We start from the raw sequence: 25,307 nt of genomic DNA on the forward strand, positions 1-25,307 counted from the left end.
ACACCCTTCCTATCTTCATTCCAAGTACAAAATCAAAGACCAAGGTAATACCACATTAAAAAAAAAGTTCAAAATAATTAGTTTTACAGAGTTAACTATGAAAAAAATGAAGCATTTTGTCAATGTTTAGCTTAATATGGCCTCTTGAATTCCATCATAGTATATTTGTCATTAAAAAGCAACTTCACTCAGAAGTTATGTCCCAGGTCAGCAATACATTGTTGCTAGTTAACATGGTCTCCCGGCAGTAGCAGTTCACTTTCGGAAGGAACAAAGCCATTCAATTTAAATATAAAATTGGTGTGTGCATTGTTCAGATCCAGGTCTCTCTGCCAACCCTATTTTGAGTCCCAGTAGGAGCTGGGAAAGGAGGAATTCCTGATGCAGCGAATCCCTGCCCCTGGTCCTGTCTTGTTTACAGTAGTGACCAAGATGATTAAATGTTTATGCTGAGTTAGCTCAGACACAGTAATAGGAGGATTGTAACAATTGGCCTTGGGGTCCCCAACCTTGGAGATGGGGAAAAGAAAATCATCTACAGTTCCAATCCTGATTGTTACATATTCTTCCACAGGGATCATTGGTATTTGGATGTTAAGTGAGGACTGAAGCAGGACAGCTGTGCTTGTAATTTATTTAGCACCTGGGCTGTTCAAAATATTCCCCCATCCCTAGCACAATTACTTGTCATTGAAGGCTATCAAAAAAAATGCTTTGCATTGTAACAAAATGGTATAATTTCTTTTCTCATCAGGCACTCTCCAAAGGGCAGGGAAATAAAAATACACTTTGCACCTAGGTTGACTCTCTCAAACTATTTGAAAGTCATTTTAAAACAATTATAAAATCATGAAGCACATCCAAGAAGAATTATTTTATACTGGTCAGTGCCAAGTGTTTTGGAAGAATCTCTGTATACGGGTACTAAACTTACTCACAATTGTAACACATTTCACAAGTGCATTAGCGTGTACAACTTCACCAGAAAATCATACAAATTATATAAATTTTAAACTGCATTACATGAAAACCCGAGTACAAAATGGTAGTTTTAGTACCATTAGTATCAGCACAGCCCCATCTTAGCCCATGAAGACCACAAAATGGTATAATTTCTTTTCTCATCAGGACTAAGCAACTTTCCAAATTCTACTCCATACTTACCAATTATAGAGATAGAACCTTTCTGGGTAACTTCCACAACCTTGTCCATAACTGCCTTGGTGCCGTTGGCGAACTTGTCCCATTCAAACACACCGACAGGACCATTCCACACAATCAGCTTGGCCCTGCCCACAGCAGCAGTAAACTTCTTAATACTCTCAGGACCACAGTCCAGACCCTTGTTTGGAAAAAAATAAAGATACATCAAAACCAAAAATACATTTGCTGTATTTCACTCTACTTGTAAAGGAGTGGTAAGGTATTGATACATTTGTTTCATACCTTCAGATCAAGGGGATATGTATCATTTGTTATACTTTATCTTACTGTTCTGTTTTGCTAACATGACAGATATGGACTATATAAAGGCCACATAGTTACACCAGATAAGTTACTCCACATAAGCCCAACTCTGGCATTGCAAATCCCCCAGCTCCTTCCCTCTTAGTGTCATACTCCTGTTTAAAGCAATTATTTTACAAGACAGAGCAAATTCCAGAACTTTTATCCTCCACATAACTATGTACTTCTCATATTGATTAAATGAAAACCTTGAAAGAAAGGCACTACTAGCCAATCAGGATACTGCTACTTGGCTAACCATCAGCTACCAAACATTTTCTTTGTATATATTTTTTTTTAAACATAGAAATGCTGTACAGTACTGCTGGTCATGAATTGTAAGAGTTTATAATTTAAAAAAAATGGAGTAAGAATCTGACTTTGAAAGAAAGTCAGTATTTCTGCAACATTGGAGCCCTCCATTATACACACGAGTTCCAGCCCCATTCAAAACTTTATCCGTGGCATTCACGCTCTCAACATTAAAATCAACTCCAAGAAAGTACTCGAGACCCAAAAGATCATCTGAGCATTTAAAAACCAACATTTGATACTACACTGGAGTTCTCCTCCATGCAGTGTTAATGCCAACAGCATGAAATTGCCTGATCCAGTTTCATACTGTTTCTCACTGCAGTTAGATCAGGATCAGAATTCTGGAATTACTCTGAAACTTTAGCACTGCTGGAAAATCAGTCTCCATTTTGCAGACACTAAAGCTGCAAAATAAATGTACCTAAAGATCACGGTGGAACGGAATTGAACTGTTTTTGTCAAAACTGCTAAGCATAAAACCTCAGAAGTTCCAACTCTGCTCGTTATAACACAAGCCTTTTGAAAGCTTTTTTCACATACTTCCTCCCCTTTTAATTGTACATTCAAGTTACTTTACACAAGAAGCTGAAACAAATGTTTTAGTTGCTTCTAATATGTTTCCCCATTCAGATAATCACTTAGTAGGTTTCAAAAACTTGAAATGTTCTCTATATTACAATAGTAACAAATCTAACATCGTAGATACCACGACAATGTAATTGTACACAGCTCCCCAATCTATTAAATCACACTAATATAGGCAGATAACACTGGACGCCAAATACAATCAGGTCAAGCCCTCCAATTCTATTCATGAGCACAAAATATAGTTCATTTTATGTTTCTCTGCAACTCTTATGCTACTTGAATATGCAGAAAACCTGAAATACAGGATTAAATTGAATTACTTTAGAAATACATAAACCACCACCCCCCCCCCCCCCACCATGTTGAGAAAAAGCAAATTCTAAGCAATAAACCTTTAAGATGCTTTTCCAAGGATTAAAAAGGAATTTGCCAAAGTAATTAAAAACAAGACATGATTATAATAGATCATGAGGTGCATCACACCATTATTTTGGCAGGCAACAGTCATAATTGAAAAAATAGCTCCTATATACTTCAGGTCCATTGTTCCCTGAAGGTGGCAACGCAGGTAAATAGAGTGGTCAAGAAGGCATACGGCATGCTTCATCGGACGGGGTATTGAGTACAAGAGTTGGCAGGTCATGTTACAGTTGTATAGGACTTTGGTTCAGCCACATTTGGAATACTGCGTGCAGTTCTGGTCGCCACATTACCAAAAGGATGTGGATGCTTTGGAGAGGGTGCAGAGGAGGTTCACCAGGATGTTGCCTGGTATGGAGGGCGCTAGCTATGAAGAAAGGTTGAGTAGATTAGGATTATTTTCATTAGAAAGACGGAGGTTGAGGGGGGACCTGATTGAGGTGTACAAAATCATGAGAGGTATAGACAGGGTGGATAGCAAGAAGCTTTTTCCCCCAGAGTGGGGGATTCAAATACTAGAGGTCACGAGTTCAAAGTGAAAGGGGAGAAGTTTAGGGGGGATATGCGTGGAAAGTTCTTTACGCAGAGGGTGGTGGGTGCCTGGAACGCGTTGCCAGCGGAGGTGGTAGATGCGAACACGATAGCGTCTTTTAAGATGTATCTAGACAGATACATGAATGGGCAGGAAGCAAAGAGATACAGACCCTTAGAAAATAGGCGACATGTTTAGGTAGAGGATCTGGATCGGCGCAGGTTTGGAGGGCCGAAGGGCCTGTTCCTGTGCTGTAATTTTCTTTGTTCTATATTTCAATGCAAGATGAAAACAAACTAAAATAATTCACAACCTGTATACCAATAAACTACTTAAAAAACTGCAAATGTGGAAATCTGGGGGGGTGGAAAAAACAGAAAATACTGTGCATTTCCATCAGTTCATCATTTTCATTAGCCACAATCTATGTGTAAGCATCAACAAATCCACACTGGATTTTTCAAGTTTTATCTGAACTTTATCTTGAAAATTGATTTTTTTTTCCCAGATTAGATTAATACACTGTCATCTCACCCTAGACCTGGTTTCATATCCTGAAAAAGCTGATGGGATAAAGCCTCCTTTTTCCATTAACAGCAAGTCAGACATGAAGTGAACTTAAATGTTTTCAATCCAGTCATGTGTAGGTGTGGGTCCACAGTACAAAACAGCTTCTAATTTTAAACTCAAATGCACAGAGAGATTACAGCGATGAACAGGTATAGGGAATGAAAATGTCACACTGGTGTAGTGTTAGTACTTTCAGGTTGGATCTAAAGTCCATTATTGGAATAGAGAAGAATATGCTTTATTCTGCAGCTAGCCATACTATGCACAACCCAGGACTGCCTGATGTCGACATTTCGTGGCCAAAATGAGAAAATGTTCCATTCCCTGGACATCACTAGCCTCAATAAGCATAAAAGTCGTAATCAACATCACTAAAACATCTCGTATCTGATCATTTATTTCATTTGCTATTTAGACCTTGCTGTTGGCAAGTCAGCTGCTCGGTTTCCCCCATAACAAGGATTACAGTTCAAAAATTAATTCATTGGCTGTGAAATGCTTTGGAACTCGAGGACATGAAATGCACTCTAAAAATGTTGCAGAGCACTGAACAACCCATACTACTATCTTACCATCCAGTTTGCTGGGATTCCTGAGCCAACAGTGGCTGTTCCAACATTGGCATTTTCATCGAATTTATCAGCAGTCACAAAATCTTCGGGCAGTGTGATGACCACCCCATTTTTCTTAGCCTTAGCCATCAGATCATTGACTATTTTAGACCCTTCTTCATCAAAGAGGGAATTGCCAATCTAAAAAGGAAAGTGTTATATAATATTCAAAAAATATCCAGAGACCATTATGTGCCGCTCCTTTACTGCTGTTGACATTGAGACCTTTACCAAGTTGGTTAAAATCCATCTGCAGCAAAGGTCACCTAATATTTGACACGGTTTCAATATTATTGTGTTATTTTATTGTGAAATCCTACTACTATTCTACAAATAAGAGACCTAACTAGTATAGCAATAACAGAACTATACACAGCGGTATCAAGAAATGGTATGACACTCTAGGGCAATCAGCAAGTGTTGATTTATATCTATACCCTACATGTGTGACAATTAATCAAGAGCAGAGAAGGAATACATTTCATATTTTAAATACTCGTACTCCCTCAGAGTGCCTGCTCTCATCAGATCAGTTTTATGGAGAATCTGTAGTGAACACAGTTGCATCCAAGATATAGGATCAACTGGGAACACAGAAACCTTTATAGAAAAAGGGGGGAAAGAAAAATAGCAGGAAATTTTATCTCCTCGAAAATAAGAGCATATAGACAGGAGAGGGGAAAATACAGTGTAATCTCTGTCTAGTTTACACCATGTCTGATGTGGATACATACTTCCTGATGTTTGAAGACACCAGCAGAGTCACAGGACTCAAAGCCAAAGACAGCAGGGAAAAGACCGGAATTCAGAGAATCAAGAGATGATGACAGAAGAGGCCAGAACCCAAAACTGGTGAAACAGTATAGGTAACGTGTAAAAACAAAGTTTGTTCAGACACACTGAGGAAAAACATACAAATTACCACAACAGATTTGGATCAATGTGGTTACATGAGAACATAAGAAATAGGAGGAGCAGCCATATCACTGCACTCTACCCCACCCCTGCACCCCCCGGACCCCCAGTAAGCTTGCTCCACCATTCAGTAAGATTATGGCTGATTTGACCTTGGCCTCAACTCCACTTTCTGGTTTGTCTAGTTTACCTGATGGCTAGACAATCTACACCCACTATAAAATAAACAGGATTGAGTGTATTCCTCCATACCCGTTCTACAAACAGAATAATGAAAATGTAGATTACTGTACTCCTGAAGACTTAACTCTGAATTGGTTGAACCGCATGTGAATTGTAAAGGTCTTAGAGCAGAGAAGAGGAGATTTAATAATTTTGATAGAGTAATTAGGGAAAAACTTTGACAGGAGGGTCAGTAACCAGAGGACACAAATGTAAGGTAATTGACATAAGAATGAGAGAAGAATGAGAAAAGGGGTGAGCAGAATTTTTATTTTACGCAGCGAATCATGATGATCTGAAATTTACTGCCTGAAAGGATGGTGTAAGTTAGTTGAATAGTAATTTTCAAGAGAATCTAACCTAAAGGAAAAATTTGCTGGGCTATGGGGAAATAGCAGGGGACGGATACTAATTGAATAGCCTTTTCAAAGACTTTTCAGGCACAATGGGCCAAATGGCACCCCTGTTTGCTGTAAAATTTTAAGAGTCTATCTTATTTAAAAGATGTTTACCTACTATTATGTGACAGATTAAAAAAGCAAACTTGCACACTAAAACCCAAATATTAAGAAAAGGTTAAATGATTTTTACAAGAGAAGGTCACGGCAATACGTTCTGACAAGAGAACGCAGCGTATAAGTTCAAGATGGTGTAACAGCGGCTGCTACATCTTCCGATGCACTGCTTTAAACTGAAATTCTGTTTGCAATAGCCACATGAAATCTATTATTTGACTTGGCAAACTGGAAGCTGGATGATGCAGTTCTGCTGACACACATACCTCCATTTTATTGAGGACCTTCAGGAATGTAAAGGCCATGCCTCCTCCAATAATCATTTCATTCACCTTATCTAGCAAGTTACTGATCAGCTGAATCTTGTCCTGGACTTTAGCCCTGTTGAACAGCAATAGAAACAGGTATTAAAGCTATACAATTCCATGGTTTTTCATTAAACTGATGTGTAAATTGAATAGTGCTGATAATTGATAGTTGCTGGAAGAATGGAAAAATAAACTTCCATCACGCCAGATTTACTTGACTGAAGCAATAGAATATGGTTTAATACACTTCAATTTATTTTTAAAACTTGTTGCTTTTTAAAAAAGTCATTTACAGCACTGAAGGAAGCCATTCAGCCCATCGAGTCCATGCGGCTCTCTGTAGCCAGTAAGTCCCATTCCCCTGCAAGTTTAATTCCGTCAAGTGCCCATCCAATTTCCTTTTGAAGTCATTGATCATCTCTGCTTTCAAAACCCTCGAAGGCAGCAAGTTCCAGGTCATTACCACTTGCAGTATAAAAGTTCTTCCTCAGCTCCCCCCTCCATCTCTTGCTCAAAACCTTAAATCTATGTCCCCTTTTATGCTCAGCTAACAGGAACAGCTTTTCTTCATCTATTTTATCTAAACCGGTCATAACCTTGCACACCTCTATTAAATCTCTCCTCAATCTCCATTGCTCCGAGAACAACCCCAGCTTCTCCAACCTAACCTTGCAGCTAAAGGCCCTCATCACCTTCACTGTTTGCCACACCTCCAAGTTTAGTATCATCGGCAAGTTTGCTCTGTATATATAAAGCAGTGGACAACAACAATTTACCATTGCATTCCCTTCATCAACCTTCTCTGTTACTTCATCAAACAATTAAATTAGTCAAGCATGATCTGCCTTTTACAAAACCATGCTCACTGGATCTCCTTAGTTAATTCAAACTTCTCCAAGTGCCTGTTGATTTTCTTCCCTCGATCATTGTTTCTAAAAAAAAAAAAATTACCCATAACTAAAATTAAACTGGTTACTAAGAATGTCCTTACACCCTTTCTTCAATAAGGGTGTCAGTCACATTTTCCAATCGCCAATCCACTGGCACCTCCCCATATCCATGGAAGATTATGGAAAGCCCTTCCACTATCTCCACCCCCACTTCCCTTAAGCAACATGGGATGCAAGCCATTCCGACCAGCCTTTCCAGTATATCCTGCACATTAATTTTCAACACATTGATTACCTCTACCATCTCCGCTTCTACTGATAGTAAACACCAATACAAAATACTCATTAAGTATTCTAGTCTTTAGGACCCACCCCAACTATTTACATTCTGGTAGTATATTTTTGGGTTCCCTTTTAACTGCCATTCTATTCTCAAATTCTCTCTTTGCCAGTCTTACTTGCCCCTTCACTTCCCCTCTCAATGCATTGTATTTGGACTGGTTCTCGCTTGAGGAATTCACCTGAAAGTGCATCATACACACTGTTTTTAAAATTTGATCATATTCTCTATTTCCTTCATCATCCAAGGAGCCCTGGCTTTGGTTCCGCTACCTTTCGCCCTTGTTGGAATATACCTAGTCTGTACCCGAAACATCTCCTTCTAAAAGATCACTCATTGTTCTGTTACAGCTTTTCTTGTCAGTCTTTGGTTCCATTCTACCCTGGCTAGATCCCTTCTCATCCTAAAACTTCTAGGTTTTCCTCTGAAGGAACGGTATCTTGAAGTGATAAGGTCATCTAAATCTCAAAAAAATTCAATTCTCAAAACATACAATTTTAGTTACACACCATTATGTTGAACAGGCAGTTTTTAAAGACATTGAATAATTGAGCATAGTTCAGCTTCAGAGAGTAATTCAAGTTATTCCCTCAGATGCAGTGATTATGATTGCAACTGTTTACAACAGTTAATTATTGTCAAATAAAATGCTACAGAAGCAACTCTCTCATATTACAACAGATGGCATGATAAAGAGATGTCCCAGGGTGCAAATTTCAGGAGCATTCCTTGTGCTTAATGTAGGTGTACACCAAATGACCGACACAAGATGCTGTTTTATCAAGTCTCAAAAATTGAGACACTTCTGAATATATGTCTGTATTTCACAGGCTTCCTGTTTTTTGCACTACATTGCCACCAGGAGGCAGTGTGTTTATATTGTAATTCCCTTCTCACACATGACCGGACCACTTTCTTTAGTCTCAGCCATATTTACACCCATTCAAAAGTATTTAATTCCAGCATTAAGACTGCATACTATAAAATGGTTGCATAACCTGAGTAAAAGGAGGTTTGTGAAGTTATTGTGTTGTATTCACCACACAAAGTAAATCCCAATGTTTGGTGCTTTACCCTGTCCTGAATAAATTAATTTTTTTTTTGAATTCATGATTTGAGCAATACCTCTGCAGCTTATGGTGCAGCACAGTACAAAGGTTTTCAATTTTATTTCAGGAGTAGAGTATTTGCTAATAAGGCACATAAAAGCAGGTATGCTAGCAGTTCTTACAAAGCTTAAGTTTTCAAACTATTCCTAACTTGACACTTACCCACCCAGAATGGCAAGAAAGGGTCTCTCAGGGGTTTCCAGAGCTTTGGCGAAATACTCAAGCTCTTTTTTCAGCAAGAAACCAGCAGCCTTCTTTGACAAATTTATACCAACCATGGAGCTAGAACAAAAATATAAATCCTCAAAACAAGTGTATTAATCATATATAGTCAGAGGAACAATTCAAATAAACTAATTTTTGGCCATCTCATTTACTAAGTTGTTAAGCTCTGGCTGGGTTCAACAACTGATGAATTTACACTGAAACCATGATTTAGTTCTGGTTGTGCTGCAGATCTTTCTAGACAACAGTTATACACAGTATTCTAACTGCAGACTTGTCAATTTTTTGTAGAAATTCATCATTACTGTTTTATTCTTGTATTCTATGCCCCTATTTATAAAAACCATCAAACCATAGAAAAATTATGGCACAGGAGGCCATTCAGCCCTTCGTGTCCGTGTGGGCTGAATAAACTGGCCGCCCAATCTATTCCCACCTTCTAGCACCTGGATAAAACCCTAATTTCTACTAGCTTTTTAAAAAAAGAAATGGCTTAATCTCCCAACACGAACAGGTAATTATATATTTGAACTCCGAGGTATTTGTGTTCATCCACACTCAGTGCCTTTCCATTGAGTGCATGCTCCCATCCCTTGTTTTTGTTACCAAAATGTATCACCTTCTACGTACCCACATTAAACTGCATCTTCCTATTCCACTAACCTGTCTATGTCTTCCTGAAGTCTATTACAGCCCTCCAACATTTCCCAAAGCTCCTCCTTCTGTACTGTAAGCACATTTTGAGATTCTGTGCCCAAATCATAACTCTCAACCCTTCTCTAGTCTGGGAATTTCTTCAAGTGAAAGAAACATACCAAACAGCTCACCTGTGTGCTCTGTGTGCTGTACCAAAAGCATCATTGACATACACATCACCCAACTTGGACAGTGACTCTCGGAAACACTTAACCTTTTGTTCATCCGCTTTTATCTGAAAAAGATAATATTTCATTTACGTATATGTTTTTTTTTTAAGAGAAAAGACTCCCTTCAGTGTATTTTTACCCCTTTCCCTCATATCCACATCAAATCTGCTCAAGCAGGCACAAAGGTAAACTGCTCCCAAGCTATTGCCAAATATGTTCTGCAACTAAATGCTGAAAGTGGTCCCATTTTCCCATGTTTAACTCCAACTTATTTCACTTCTAGGATATTTAACAGTATTTCAGATAACGACATACCACAATCTTAAGCAATCTACAAATTCCCATAATATCAGAAAAAATCTGAACGATACCCAGGTGCATATATATATATATGCAACAGGACAAGGGTTTAAAAATGTGTAAGTGTTACGTGCGAGGTGGGATTACCAACATGGTACTACTTATTTAGGGGAACAAAAGAGAAAAAATATCATTTGTACCCTGTTCTCTTGCTGGGGTACCAGTCTATAGGTGCCTCCAGGCTTCCAACACCTTGGCTCATGAGAAATATCCACATCAGCAAGTTCTGAAAACATTTAACTATGGCAGAGTATTGAAGGAAAGCCTGAGCCTAATTCATCCAGTATCCATATAGTTGCACTTTATAGCGTTCAAACAGAAATCTCACCTGTTCTCCTTTTCTCTCTTAGGAGCACTTACATCAACTATTAATACCTCTGCTGCCTTGAAGATTAACCTACATAGTCAACAATAACAACTTAGATTTATATAGTGCCTTCAATGTAATATAACATCCCAAGGCGCCTACAGGAGCATTACAAAACAAAATATGACACTGAGCCACATAAGGAGATATTAGGTCAGATGACCAAACGAAGTCAGAAGTAGGAAAGGAGGAAAGCTAGGCAGAGGCGCGAGAGGGTGGGTATTCCAGAGTTTAAGGCCTAGGCAACCGAAGGTGCAGCCACCAATGGGGTGGAGCGATTAAAATCGGGGACATTAAGGTTGTGGGCTGGAGCAGATTACAAAGGAAGGAGCGAGGCCATGGAGGGATTTGAAAACAAGGATGAGAATTTGAATATCAAGATATTGTTTGACTGGGAGCCAGTTAATAAGCACAGGGGTGATAGGTGAAGGGGACTTGGTGTAAGTTACGGCACGGGCAGCAGAGTTTTGGATGATCTTAAGTTTACAGAGGATAGAATAGCAAGAAATTCCACAACTGCTAATTAAGTTATGATCTAAAGCAAAATCATATAATTTATAAAAAGGATGCTGGTAGTGACTGACAGAAACAAAAGTTATACGTTTGATTAGTCTAACTGGGAGAGATTACAGAGTCTTCGGTAAGATCTAACCATAACTAGTTTATTACATATTAGAGAACTATATACACAGCTTCACACAGGTATGTCTACCTCCACTGATGCCATGCTGCTTCTCCTTCAAGTCTCTTGGAATTTCTTACATCACAGTGCGAGGTATTACTCATACCCATCCCAAACATTAACCCTTGCAAACCCTTAACTTTCTCTAAGTCTTTGTCCATGGCCGGAATTTTACACCCCTCAAAAAAGTGGGCTGGTGGCGGGGGGGCATAAAATGGAGGCTGAGGGTCCCTTCCCGACCCGCTTCTGCCTCCGCTGCCAATTTACGTGGAGTGGCAGTGGCGAGAAACAGCTCACCAGCCCCAGGCCAATCAAGGCCCTTAAATGTCCAATTAACTAGCACTTAAAGGGGCCTTCGCCCACGTCACGGGTATTTTACCCTCGGCTGGCAGATGATGGAAGCCTCAAAGCCCGCCTGATGAAACTAGGCGGCCTTCTGGCGGGTGGCGGCTCCTGATTGGGCACCCTCTGCCCCATGGAGGACCACCCCTTAAGCCCTATCCGTTCCCAATGCACATGCCCCCCGCCACGCTAACCCCTGGCCTTGCTGGGACCCAACCAACTGTCCCTGGCGATGCCCTAAAAACTTACCTTTTTTCTGGGGCCGTCTGTCATCTGCCCCCTGAAGCTAGATGTAACCCCAGCATTGGCCACCGCTCCCAGTAGTGCTGCTAGGACTAAGGGTTGCCAGCCTGCTGAATGGCCGGCAGCTCCAATAGGTGGGATGTCCTGTCTCAATGAGGTGGAAGTCCCACCCAAGACAAAGGCCAGGGGAGCATAAAATCCGGTCTGGCTCCCAGGGTCGGCAGAGGTGGGCTTGCCAGCGACTTTTCAGCCGGTGCATGGGCACCACCCCCACCACCCGGCCAGGTGAAAATTTCCAGCCCATTTTTTTTTTGTACATTCATTTTTACTTTTACGTACCACCCCATCTCCCCCCTCAAATCTATGACACAAGTTCAATCCGTCAGGAGGCTTCACAACTCTCCCTGACTGTGTTGTCAGACTTGGCAGATCAGTAGTCTTTCCCTTAACTCTAGTTTCTTGACTTGATTTGAGGTTTGTCGTATCTGGTGCTTTCTGAAATTCAGATATTTTCTCCAAGATGTCTGCACGGAGTGAGACCAGAATGACCAGCCTCTCATCATATACCAATTCATCCACAACAGTAAAGTGCCTTCTGTGCTCAAAGATGATTTTCATCACCTTACCACTGGGATGCTGCTGTGGCCAACCTTGTGTGCAATGTTGGTGGGTACGGATGCGTTCCTCATCTTGCATCTCAGCATGACGCATTTTTTGAAGCTTTATTGAGCTTGCCAGCTATTGTGATGCAGTGAACTGTGAATATGACTCAATCTCATTAATGAAGTTAACATCCTGTTATATAGGATGGTCAACAGTAGCTCTGGACAATGCATCTGCTGTCATTTGCAGCTTGCCCTGTATATGTACCATTTCGACGTAAATCTCATTAGCCTCAACCGGAATCACTGGATTCTCAGAAGCATTCTAGCGAGTTCCTTTTCATCAAGTAAGAAAACTAGGGATTTCTGGTTGGTCTCTATGACGGCCTTTAAGCTGATGACATAATCTGAGAACTTTTCACAGGCCCAAGTGACACAGCTTCTTTATGACGGCGTACCTCATTTCAATCTCAGACAATGCTCACGACGCATAATAAGCCGGTCTACAACATCCATCTGGCTGTTCTTGAAAAAAAGGGCTGCCCTTAACCCTATAGATGAGGCATCTGCTGCAATTGTGGTCTGTAGCGAGGGGTTACAGTGCGCTAAGATTCTGGCAAAATCTGTATTTCTTTGATCCTTTGAAAAGCCTGCTCCTGATGTGCATTCCAATACTATGCTTGAGCTTTCCTTAATAGTTGTCTTAAGGATTCACTAACTTGTGACAGATTGGGCAGAAATTTTTCCAACTGATTAACCATTCCAAGGAAAATCACTGAATATCTCAGATAGAAGTAGGAATTGGGAATTCACTCATAGCTCTAGTCTTTTGCAGGTTCTGCCATTATGCTCTTGCTACGAACAACGTGCCCTAAGAAATGAATAGATGGTTAGAGAATTCACACTTTTCATTCAGGGTCAGACCGCCTTCTTGTAGACGATTCAAAACTGCTCTCACGCTCAGGTCGTGTTCTTCGACAGATTCCCCATGGACTAAGATGTCATCCATATGGCATATTACTCCTTTAAGGTCCTATAAAATGTTCAGCATAGTTCTTGGGAATATTTCCAGTGCTGATGTTATAGCGAATGGCAAATGATTGAAGCAAAATCTTCCGAACGGAGTAATGAAGGTAGTCAATAAGCTTGACTTCTCACCTGACAGGACTTGCCAAAAGCCTTCATTCGCATAGAGCTTTGTGAACATGGTATTTTTGGATAACTTTGCCAAGCTTACGACTGTTGAGGACATTGGATGGATTTCTCTGGCTACAGCCTTATTAAGTTAAGTTCACTCAAATCCAAAGAGTACTGTTAGGTTTAGGAACTGGAACCATTCCCGAGCACCACTCTGTAGGTTCAGTGACAGGGAGAAATTACTCCCATCCTGCTTATCTCTTTAACTGAAGTTGGACTTGCTTCATTAGCGGGTGTGCTATCTTCCTAGACATGAAAAGACATACAGTTTTAGCATCTTTTCGCAAAGTAATACTATATTCGGTCTTAAATCTTCCTAGACCTGTAAATAATTTTGGAAAGTATTTCTTGAGGTGTATCCTGGATTCTTGCTGCTCAACTTCTTCCACTTTCCTGTTGAGATTAAAGGTCTATACATGCTCTTCTACACAAAAGAAAATACTTGATTCTGTAGAACATAGTGTTTCCAATACCCGCTTTCCCTTGTACAGGAGTGTTGTCTGTAGCTTTCCCTTGACTTTCAATTCAATCCCTCCTAACCGTGTAATTGAGTTTCTGTTACTTGCAGGCAATGCATTGATAACCACAGTTCGTTGTCTGATAAAACTGTTACACTTGCTCCACTATCCAGTTTAAAGTTGGTGATAGATCCGTTGACATATATCTGCAGTCCAGAATGCATGATTAGGGTCACTGATCTCACCAAGGAAGTTTTCTGATTTCTCTTCTGATGGAGATTGCTCAACTTCATTAATAGGTCTACGCATGAAGACTTTTCCTTTAGAACCTGTGAAAGTAGAGATTTTACTTTGGCACATCTTCCCAAAATGGCCAACTTTCTTGCTGTGAAAGCATTCTGCTCTGTTTGCAGGACACTGTTTGCATCCGTGGGTCTTTCTGGCACCACAGCACTGGCAGGGTTTCATGGTATCATGCACTTTCCCTCCCTCCTTTTCTGGTGCTTCTTTTACAATCCTGCGCTTACGGAACTATACAGTCGCTGGAGGTTTCCTGAATCAAGATTTTTCATCTCCCAGGATTACTCTGTTCTGCTTATGGACCTCTGCTCGTCTCACCAGCTGTATTGCTTTGTCTAGGGTGAGGTCTTCCTTTGACGGCAACAAATCTGATAGGGATTCATCAGCAATACCTACTACAATACAGTCTCGTTTTAATTCTGCTTTTAGGTCTCCATATTTGCATCTTTCAACTAGCCTGTAAAGGTCATTAATAAAAGCATCTGTTCACCTGCTTTCTGGACCCTGCTGAACTTGGCCCTTTCAAGAATCTTGTTACTCCTTAGTTTGGATTTATCAAAGGATTTTAAGACTTCTTAAAATTTATCTGATGGCTCATTAATGACTTGTCTTGTAGTAACATTGTCTGCCATTGCTCTTATGGAATAAAGTAACACGTGACTTGTTCTGCTTAGACCTGCTGTCTAATTTTGAAGCAATTCTCCAAAGTGACCAGTTTTGAGTTTGATCTAGTCCTTCCTAGTGTCCAAACCCTTCTGATAGCATAAATTTAAGATCCATGGCTTTTCTAAGCTTTCTAGGTAGTTTGCTTTTGGTTTTAAATTTTCCCTCCAGTATTGAAAGTTTTCCCACATTGCTCAGCTTCACAATGACTCTCGCTGTGGTCACTGTCTTTCCCTGGGAAATCTCTCTACTAGACTAGGAATTTATTTCTTGAATGCAGCTTAGCAGCGTTATTTCAATAATCTCTTCAGCCCCTTCATGGAGTATCGAGTATTTGCCACTGCTTTTTCTCTGCCTCACGGTCACATGTAATGGTGCTGACCTTGCTTCATTGCCACCCTTGCTAGGGATTTGGTTTTTCCTGGTGTTGTCTGCCTAGCGCACCATTAGAATTATTTTTTTTTTTTAAAAAAGGGTTTGCTCACCAGATTTCTGACCGTTGCTTGTTTCTCCGACTCAGCCTGCGATCGCTGGACCGGATTTTTTTTCCCCCACAGACCACCATGCCTCTGTGGTGCAGCCTAAATGCCTCTGCAAGCCACCTCTCTGGCTCTCCGTGCCCCTTCTTCATCCACAGAGCTGCTCTGCAGCTCCTCACAGCCTCTTTGAGTTCTACAGTTTTGGCACCATTTTTTCAGGTCTGACTTTCCAACCTTCTTTTCAAAATTGTGTGTGTTGTACGGCAAGAACCATTGCTGTTCATCATATTGTATGTAGTCTAGCTAGGAGAGATTACTCGGCAAGTTTTAACAGTAACTAGTTTATTACATATTAAAAGAACTATATACACAGCTTTACACAAGTATGTCTAACTCCAGTGACGGCATGCTGCTTTGCCTTCAAGTCTCTCTCTATGATCTCTTACATCATAGTGGGAGGTATTACTCACATTGTCCCAAACATTAACCCTTTCAAAACCCTTGTATTACAACAAAGACTCAATGAACAATTACAGCTCAACCTTGTTTAAAGAGCCTTTAAAATTGGTCAGACTGTTTATCTTCTGGTGAATTATGTGGCTCATTAGAATGCATCCTTTTTTAAATAAATTGCACTGTTACCTATAGTTCAGTTACTGCAAACTTGAAGCAGTAGGAGTGCTGCAATTAGTTTCAACAACCTAGGAATAGGAAAAGGCAAAAAGGAAAAAAATAGCTCAGCCCAGTCTCATGTTATTCAATGGCTCTTGCTGGAATGCGCATCTGTTGTGTGAGATAGCAGGTGAACATAGAACAGTACAGTACAGGCCCTTCGGCCCACAATGTTGTGCCGACCCTTTAACCTACTCTAAGATCAAACTACCTACATACCCTTCATTCTACTATCATCCATGTACCTATCCAAGAGTCGCTTAAATGTCCCTAATGTATCTGCTTCTACCACCACCGCTGGCAGCGCATTCCACGCACCCACCACTCTCTGTGTAAAGAACCTACCTCTGATATCTCCCCGAAACCTTCCTCCAATCACCTTAAAATTATGCCCCCTGGTGATGGCCCTTTCCACCCTGGGAAAAAGTCTCTGGCTATCCACTCTATCTATGCCTCATCATTTTGTACACCTCTATCAAGTCACCTCTCATCCTTCTTCGTTCCAATGAGAAAAGCCCTAGCACCCTCAACTTTTCTTCGTAAGACATGCCCTCCAGTCCAGGCAGCATCCTGGTAAATCTCCTCTGCACCCTCTCTAAAGCTTCCACATCCTTCCTATAATGAGGCGACCAGAACTGAACACAATATTCCAAGTGTGGTCTAACTAGGGCTTTATAGAGCTGCAGCATAACCTAGGTGAAGCTAGAATCAGGCTCGGCTAGAATACCGCTACCTAGCTTTACCTTCCCCTCATCAAATATCATTCCAGCTATTCACATGAAGAATAGCCATTTGGTTGTATACTGAGATCTACCAGCTTCTATGTAACAATAGCCTAAAATGAATCAGCTAAAATTTCAATTGTAACAAGTACAACTGCAATATTACATGATACCATTGCTGAGTTAACAGTTTATAGACTGGTTTCCACCAAACTTTCAGTCAATCTTCAACGCACTGCAGCCCACCTTTATAATGAAGATCTTAAGTGCAAGAAATATGCTTAAAGTACATCCAAGTGATTCCTGGACATATCTCAACACTACTTAACTAACAGGAAACAGAGAGTCAGGATAAATAGGCCATTTTCAGGTTGACAAACTAATTGCAGAGTGGCACAAGAATCAGTACTGGGGCCTCAACTATTTACAATCTATATTAATAACTTGGGTGAAGGGACAGAGTGTATTGTAGCCAAATTTGCAGACAATACATAGCTACGTAAGAAAGCAAGTTGTGAGGATGACACAAAGTGTCTGCAAAGAAATACAGATAGTTTAAGTGAATGGGCAAAAATTTGGCAGAGTATAATCTGGGAAAATGTGAGGTTGTCCACTTTGGCAGGAAGAATAGAAAAGCAGATTATTATTTAAATGGAGAAAGACTGCAGAATTCTGTGGCAGAGATGATTGTATAATAACTTTAAAGGACAGTGAGAATGGTGCACACATATACTTGAACAAGCCCGGAAAAACCTTATGAAATTCTAACACTGTCGAATCTGTAAAAAGTTCACCACCTCAAGCAACTTTGTTACAGCTATTCATAGCCAGTATGTGTACTAAGTTAAGTTATGGCAAAAATCCAGCCGCCTTAGCAACCCATGTAGGCGGAGTTCAAGGAGTCTCCAATGTCAGCCTGTAAAGGTCAGCATGACTGAGAGCAACTGGTATTACTGTATCTGGAACAATTCCAGTCGAAGAAACCAATGAGATTCGTAGCTCAAGAAAGACACAGCAATCCAAGAATCAGGATACCACTTGACCTTAAGGAATAAGTCACCACTCTGAGTATCAATATAATGGTGACTTTTGGCATTCAGAGATATGGTTTAAACTACTGCCTAAAAAAACTCTTAATAAAATAAAACTTCAAACAAACCGCCTTCAGAATCAAGAAGTACCTTAAATAAATTAATAGGTAGATGGTGGAGTTAATAGAAGGAACTCATTGAGTGTAGTCCTGAAGATTTATCTAGCCAACAGAATAGATGTTATTTGTTCATGTTAAGCATATAAGTTGTATAGTCACTGAGCTTATTTATTGTACTAGGACCAAAATACTACAGAGAAAACACAATACTGTGAGATATGTTACTTATGCATTCCTCTTAACTCATCATCTCAAACTACTATAACCACTCGTAATACTCTTATGAATACTAGTATTTCACCTGATATGACAAGTTTCTAAATGCTCTCTCTGGATACACAATACTACTAGTGTTTTTTCTTCAAAAAAACAGTTCAAGTAGATGCAGTATGAACATTTAATGTGTCCATCATTATGTTTTGCTGAAATCTAAGTGACAGTTTTGAATAAGAAACTATGTACAGTAAAAGCTTTGTTACCCAGCACTTTACCAACTGTATTATCCGAAATTTCCAAAATGTCCCTAAACAAGTCTCGATTGTAGTAACCAGAATCCATCCAGCACCTCCAGACATTTCCCAAAGCTGTCCGAGGCTGAGTCTTCCAAATGCAGTCAATTGTTCTCAGCATTAGTTAGAGATGTTGCCGGTAATCAGCTTAGTGGCGCTGCATTTGTACATCTCCTTGCACCTTGTATATAATAATACCTCATACAATGAGAACTATTGTATAGCCTTGGTGGGTACAACCCTTGACTAACTGGTATGTTGGATTGTCTGGCACCTCGGAGGTCCAGTATATGTCAGAAAGCAAAGCCATCAACGTCAGACACACACAGACACACACAGACACACACAGACACACACATTCAACCGTGATATTGCTAAGAGATGGAGCAGACAAGTTGTCATTCCTCCTTGTGCTCAGTTCCTAGTCTCACTGCCACTAGATGCAAGGTCAAATATGCTCATGTAGACCTCAGAGTTAATGGTCTAGTTGACACGTCAACAGCAAATTTGCCATTAGGTTCAACCGAGGCATTCAAAAGGGAATTAAACAGTTACATAAAAAGAATAAGCAGGGTTATGGGGAGAAGGTGGGGGAGTGGCACTAGATGAAATGCTCGTTAGGAAAGCTGGTGCAGGCACGATGGGCTGAATGGCCTCCTTCTGTGCTGTTACAATTCCATGATTCTATGTTGAGCTCCTGATCTCAGACCTATAACCATCAAGGTGTGCAACTTGCCTCAGATATGAGATTCTCCGGATTTCCGCTAAGAGATTAAGGCGGCTAGTAAATGGGGGAAAGGAGAATAATCTTTAAAAAGAAATCTCCCACTCGCCATCTATTTGGCACTCTATGGCGATGGACTACTTCACTGACAACACAATATGCAGAAGACACCTTAAAAAAAAAAGTGAACAAATGAGACCCTCCAACTTACATCCGTTTCCTAGAACTGCAAAACTTCACTTCAAGATCAGGTGTGTTCAACACCAGCAGTTCACTAATCCATCTGAAGGGACCTTTTCTCTGCACCCTAATCCTTTTTGCATCAGAAATTCTTGAGCCGCCTTCATACCTTTGCTACCTGTTTTAATATTAAACAGCCATTCTTCATGTTAACAGTATTAAATCTCACCTTATTTCCAGATGCATCTTTCCCTTTCCCCTCCTCTTCAACATGGAATCGTAGATTTTCCAGGAGAATCACACTTCCGTCAGCTGGGTTAGCACATGCCTCCTCAACTGCACGTCCAACACAATCTTTGAGGAAGGTAATATTTCTATTTGTAAAGCAAAAAAAAAAAACTTTAAGAGGCCCCTGCACAAGGAAGTTAGCAATTTTCCATGTGGTTATAATATTGGTACCACACAAAAAAAATATTACTGCATAACTGGAAATTGTAGGGACTGTTCAAACATTGAAATGTCTTACAAGACTCCTGCCCCATCAGGACTGCTCTGCAAAAATAAGAATTAAGTACTGAGAGGTAGGGTTGCAAGTGTTAACTATGCCATTTATATGACATAAGCAAGTTTCCTTTCCTATCCAAATACCACTGCCTTTAGCTTTAGGGTTTGTCAGCTCCAACTCAGTTCTGCACCCTTGCCTAACAAAAATCTATATTGCATCCACAGTCCATTTACAAGTTAATAGATTAAAAAGTTACCTTGCACTATAATCCTCAGCAAACTTTGAGGTACTACATTTACACTTTTAAATCACATCTTACATGGTTTATAAAGTCACATGCATTCTCACCTCAACAGACAAATAGACAGTTATATATAGAACTAAGTAAGCACAACTATTAAGACTGTATAATCATGCTGAAAACACCAGCTTATCTCCTTGGAAAACCTTTTGATATTTTATTTATAAAAATAAGGCTGCCTCTAAGTGAGTTCTACACATCTGGGTGGTCTGGTTGCTTTGTTTCCACATTACCTTCCCATAAGTTTCTTCAATTCCTCTGCAACTGGTGCCAGTGAAAACTTTTCAGGCATGGGGACACCATCAGGCCTCCCCAAGTGGCTCATGATAACCACTGACTTGGCTCCATTGTTTAAACAGTGCTGAATACTTGGAATTGCAGCCTTAATCCTGCAGAAAAGAAATAAAGTTCAAGTCTGTTACAGTGGTGCTTTTCCCCTGCAGTTCACAGTCCTGCATTCTCCTTCAGTTCCCTCCAAATCTTTCTTGTTCTAAAACATTTCCAAAAGGGACTGGTTAACCTTAAATCATACTTTGTCACTGCATGTTAAAGCACAGCAGAGTTCAAAGAATGTCAAAAGAACTGAACTCCAGAGGTGAGGTGAGAGTGACTGCCCTTGACATCAAGACAGTATTTGACCAAGTATGACATTAAGTAGTCCTAGCAAAATTGAAGTCAATGGGAAATCGGGAAAAACTCTCTGCTGATTGAAGTCATAACTAGCACAAAGGAAGATGGTTGTGATTGTTGGAAGTCAATCATCTCAGTCACAGGACATCACTGCAGGAGTTCGTCAGGGTAGTGTTCCAGGCCCAACCATCTTCAGCTACTTCATCAATGACCAAGGTCAGAAGTGGGAATGTTCGCTGATGATTGCGCAATGTTCAGCACCATTCATGACTCCTCAGATACCGAAGCAGCCCATGTCTTCGCTGTCACTGGGTCAAAATCTTGCAACTCCCTTCCTAACAGCACTGTTGGTGTACCTACACCCCAAGGACTACAGCAGTTCAAGAAGGCAACTCACCACCTTAAGGGCAATTAGGGATGGGCAATAAAAGTTGGCCTAGCCAGCGATGCCCACATCCCCCGGACGAATAAAAAAAAAATCTGATCTCCAGATACGAGAACCTAAATAATGTTTTGGTTAAAATGAGTTTCAATGGCATACTACTGCACCACAAACTTTACTTAATCCCAAATGTTCAGTGCGCCTTGTCTCATACATTGCACTGAATTCTGTGCAAGGCACATCAATAAACTGGTATGTATTTACAGCAGCAAAACCCCACTATATCAGGAATACATACTGTAATATACTCCCAAGTAATTTACTGCTAGAAAAGATAATTCTACGATGAGTGTCAATGGTACCACACTGTCCCAGATAACTTCTGCCTCAATGTCGCTACCTTCATTGTTACACCTTGATCTTTGTCATAGATGTCTGATAGCTGGAGTGGCCATTCCAAACCTTCCGCAAAGGGTGCACATGTGGATATCAAATGAGGACAGGATCAGGCACACCCTCATGATCCTAATGGTGGAACATTCTGCCAAAATGTGACATTTTGATTCATACATACGAAATAGCCACTTGAGTAAGATACTAGAAAATGGTCACGGTCTTCAGGAATGAAGGGAAGAGAGAAAAATATATGCACATCTCGTCTCTTGTAATCCAATCCTGTAATTTTGGTAATCATACAACCTGACTGAATTACTGTTTTATACTACATTACATACACAATTAATAAGTAGCTGGTGATCAAAGTGCATGTTACCTTTGGTTGTTTGTAATCTGATTATTCTTCATTGGTACATTGAAATCCACCCTGTAAGACAGTGATGTTACAACTCAATAATCAAAATTTAATCTCAGTAATATATCAGTCACTTTGAATACATGACTATTAGTTTGTGGTAAAGGTTGATGGTGAAAATCTATTTGTGCACAGTAGTTGCGTGCAGCTACCAAAACATACTAGAGTAAGTCTTTGTCCCAAAGCAGTTCAACAGTAGGCGTTTTACAAACAAATGTTAACAGCAGTTCGAAATTGAACCATACAAGCTAGGTGGTCCAAAGTTCTACTGTTGATTTGGGCTCAATTAGCTGATACGAGGTGGGGGTGGCAGAGACACAACAGTTATGTCAAATGACCTTCCTTCAATCATTAGGTCAGAAGTGGGGATGTTCACTGATGATTGCACAATGATCAGCACCATTTGTGACTCCTCAGATAACAAAGCAGTCCATGTAGAAATGCAGCAAGATCTGGACAATATCCAGGCTTGGGCTGATAAGTGGCAAGTAACATTCGCGCCACACAAGTGCCAGGCAATGACCATCTCAAACAAGAGAGAATCTAACCATCTCCCCTTGACATTCAATGGCATTATGATCACTGAATACCCCCCCCTATCAACATTCTGGGGGTTACTGGGTGACCAGAAACTGAACCGGAGTAGCCATATAAATACCATGGCTACAAGAGCAGATCAGAGGTGAGGAATCCTGCGGTGAGCAACTCACCTCCCAATTCCCCAAAGCCTGTCTACGATCTACAAGGCACAACTCAGGAGTGTGATGGAATACTCTCCACTTGCCTGGATGGGTTCAGCTCTAACAACACTCAAGAAGCTCGACACCATCCAGGACAAAGCAGCCTGCTTGACTGTCTGTGGATGGGGTGCCATTCACTCCCTCCACCACCGACACACAGTGGCAGCAGTCTATTATCTACAAGATGCACTGCAGCAACGCATCAAGGCTCCTTAGAGAGCACCTTCCAAACCTGCGACCTCCACCACTTAGAAGGTCAAGGGCAGCAGATGCATGGGAACCCCACTACCTGCAGGTTCACCTCCAGGCCACACTCCATCCTGACTTGGAACCATATTGCCATTCCTTCACTGTTGCTGGGTCAAAATCCTGGAACTCCCTTTCTAGTAGCACTGTGGGTGTACCTACCCCACATGGACTACACCTTCTCAAGGGCAATAGTTGCTGGCCTAGACAGCGACGCCCACATCCCATGAAGAAATATTTTTAAAAATGAGCTGAGGGGGAAAATCAGGTAGGGTTTATGTTACTGATCATTATTCATGGGGATGGTAACATAGTGGTTATGTTACTGGACTCATAATCTAGAATGATCCTGAGACATGAGGTCATATCCCACCAGAGCAGCTGGGAGTTTAAATTGTTAAATAAATTCGGAATAAAAAGCTATCAGTAATGGTGGCCATGAAACTCCAATTGTTGCAATAATGCATCTAGCTCACTAATATCAAGGGCAATTAAGATGACTTTATTCATTAAATGATCAGGTCACTGGATCATGAGTCCAAGCCTTTGGATTACTAGTCTAGTAATATAACCACTAAACTATTATCCCCAGTTCTCTCTGAAATGGTCTAGCAAGCCACTCAGATATATTCAAGAAGGCAGTACACCACCACCTTCTCAAGGGCAATTAGGGATGAGCAATAAATGCTAGCCTTGCCAGCGAGGACCACATTCCATGAATAAATAAAAAAATGATTGCTGCTCAAAAACACATGCGAGAACAATGGGCAAAAACTGGATCAATCTGGACCATGATGTTCCCACAGCCAAATGCTGTTTCTAACCTCAGGAAGTACAGAGAATCAACACATCTCTAAAAGGGCACGATTATAAAGTTATCCTCAAATTAGTTTAGGAGATCGAGCAGCAGATTGTCAAAAACAGATAAGAAATGCATTTGCCAGACGCCCCAAGAAAGGAAAACTGGAGAGAAGACCTGAAGATCTGCTGGGCTCAGGTAAATAAAGACCCAAGAAATACAGTGTTAAGTCCAAGCACTGAATACAATCCAAAAACAAGCTCACTGCTTTGTATTCTCACCCATAGATGGATATACTGGAGACTACAAATACATTTTAAATTATATGGAAAAGCTAAATAACTCAACAGTTCTATATCACAAACGTCACTCCACTGGCTGTATGACACTTTTGGATGTCCAGAGTTGTGAAAGGCAGGAAATGCTAGTTCTTTCTTTGCTAACCCTTTTATCTGTACACCACCAAAAGATGCAGATTTTTTTGTACTGGTTATTAAAGGTAGATGGATTGGCAGCAGCTGGGATAGGGAAAGTAAGACAAATGAAATTATACCATGACCGTTATTGAAAAATATGCGTCTGAAAGGACAGGATTAGGTTCAGCTGTCGGCTTTCCACAACTGTAGAACATGCTGGCACTCACTGTTTGGAATCACCTGACCTAATGGCCACATGAGCAAGGTAACAGAGGGAGACCAGAATTCATGAAAAAGTTTAGGATACAGTGGCGCAGTGTTTAGCACCGCAGCCTCACAGCTCCAGCGACCCGGGTTCGATTCTGGGTACTGTCTGTGAGGAGTTTGCAAGTTCTCCCCGTGACTGTGTGGGTTTTCGCCGGGTGCTCCGGTTTCCACCCAAAGACTTGCAGGTCGATAGGTAAATTGGCCATTATAAATTGCCCCTAGTATAGGTAGGTGGTAGGGGAATTGAGGGAAGGTGGGGATGTAGTAGGAACATGGAATTAGTGTAGGATTAGTATAAATAGGTGGTTGATGGTCGGCACAGACTCGGTGGGCCAAAGGGCCTGTTTCAGTGCTGTATCTTTAAATAAATAAAATAAAGAGCAAGCATTATCAAAAGAGACAGGATGATATTAGGAGGGGCTGCAATGAAAAGCAGTTATACTGGGAATTTTTTTTTTATAAAAAGAATGCAATTGGCTAGGACCAGTGGTTTGTGTTAAATCGAGTATCATACGATAATCTGGTAGACAATAAGCCTGATCCTCAAACCATTTCACAAAGTTCCTGAGGATGTTGAAAGGATATTTCGCCTTCTGGCAGAGACTAGAACTAGGGGACAGTTTAAAAA

At 40.7% G+C, this 25,307-nt stretch overlaps 1 protein-coding gene across 1 annotated transcript in view; it reads right to left on the minus strand.

Annotated features, from left to right (window-relative positions):
* Positions 1-25,307, minus strand: part of pgk1 (phosphoglycerate kinase 1) — a 30,522-nt gene that overhangs the window by 1,488 nt on the left and 3,727 nt on the right. The window contains exons 2-9 of the mRNA XM_068047323.1: positions 22,173-22,223; positions 20,622-20,777; positions 19,812-19,956; positions 9,894-9,997; positions 9,004-9,123; positions 6,461-6,575; positions 4,504-4,683; positions 1,165-1,342 (exon numbers count right to left, since the gene is read on the minus strand). Of these exons, the coding sequence (XP_067903424.1) occupies positions 1,165-1,342; positions 4,504-4,683; positions 6,461-6,575; positions 9,004-9,123; positions 9,894-9,997; positions 19,812-19,956; positions 20,622-20,777; positions 22,173-22,223 (1,049 nt within the window). The remainder of the gene's footprint in view (positions 1-1,164; positions 1,343-4,503; positions 4,684-6,460; positions 6,576-9,003; positions 9,124-9,893; positions 9,998-19,811; positions 19,957-20,621; positions 20,778-22,172; positions 22,224-25,307) is intronic.

The sequence above is a fragment of the Heterodontus francisci genome, chromosome 15 (assembly GCF_036365525.1).
Source record: "Heterodontus francisci isolate sHetFra1 chromosome 15, sHetFra1.hap1, whole genome shotgun sequence".
NCBI lineage: Eukaryota > Metazoa > Chordata > Chondrichthyes > Heterodontiformes > Heterodontidae > Heterodontus > Heterodontus francisci.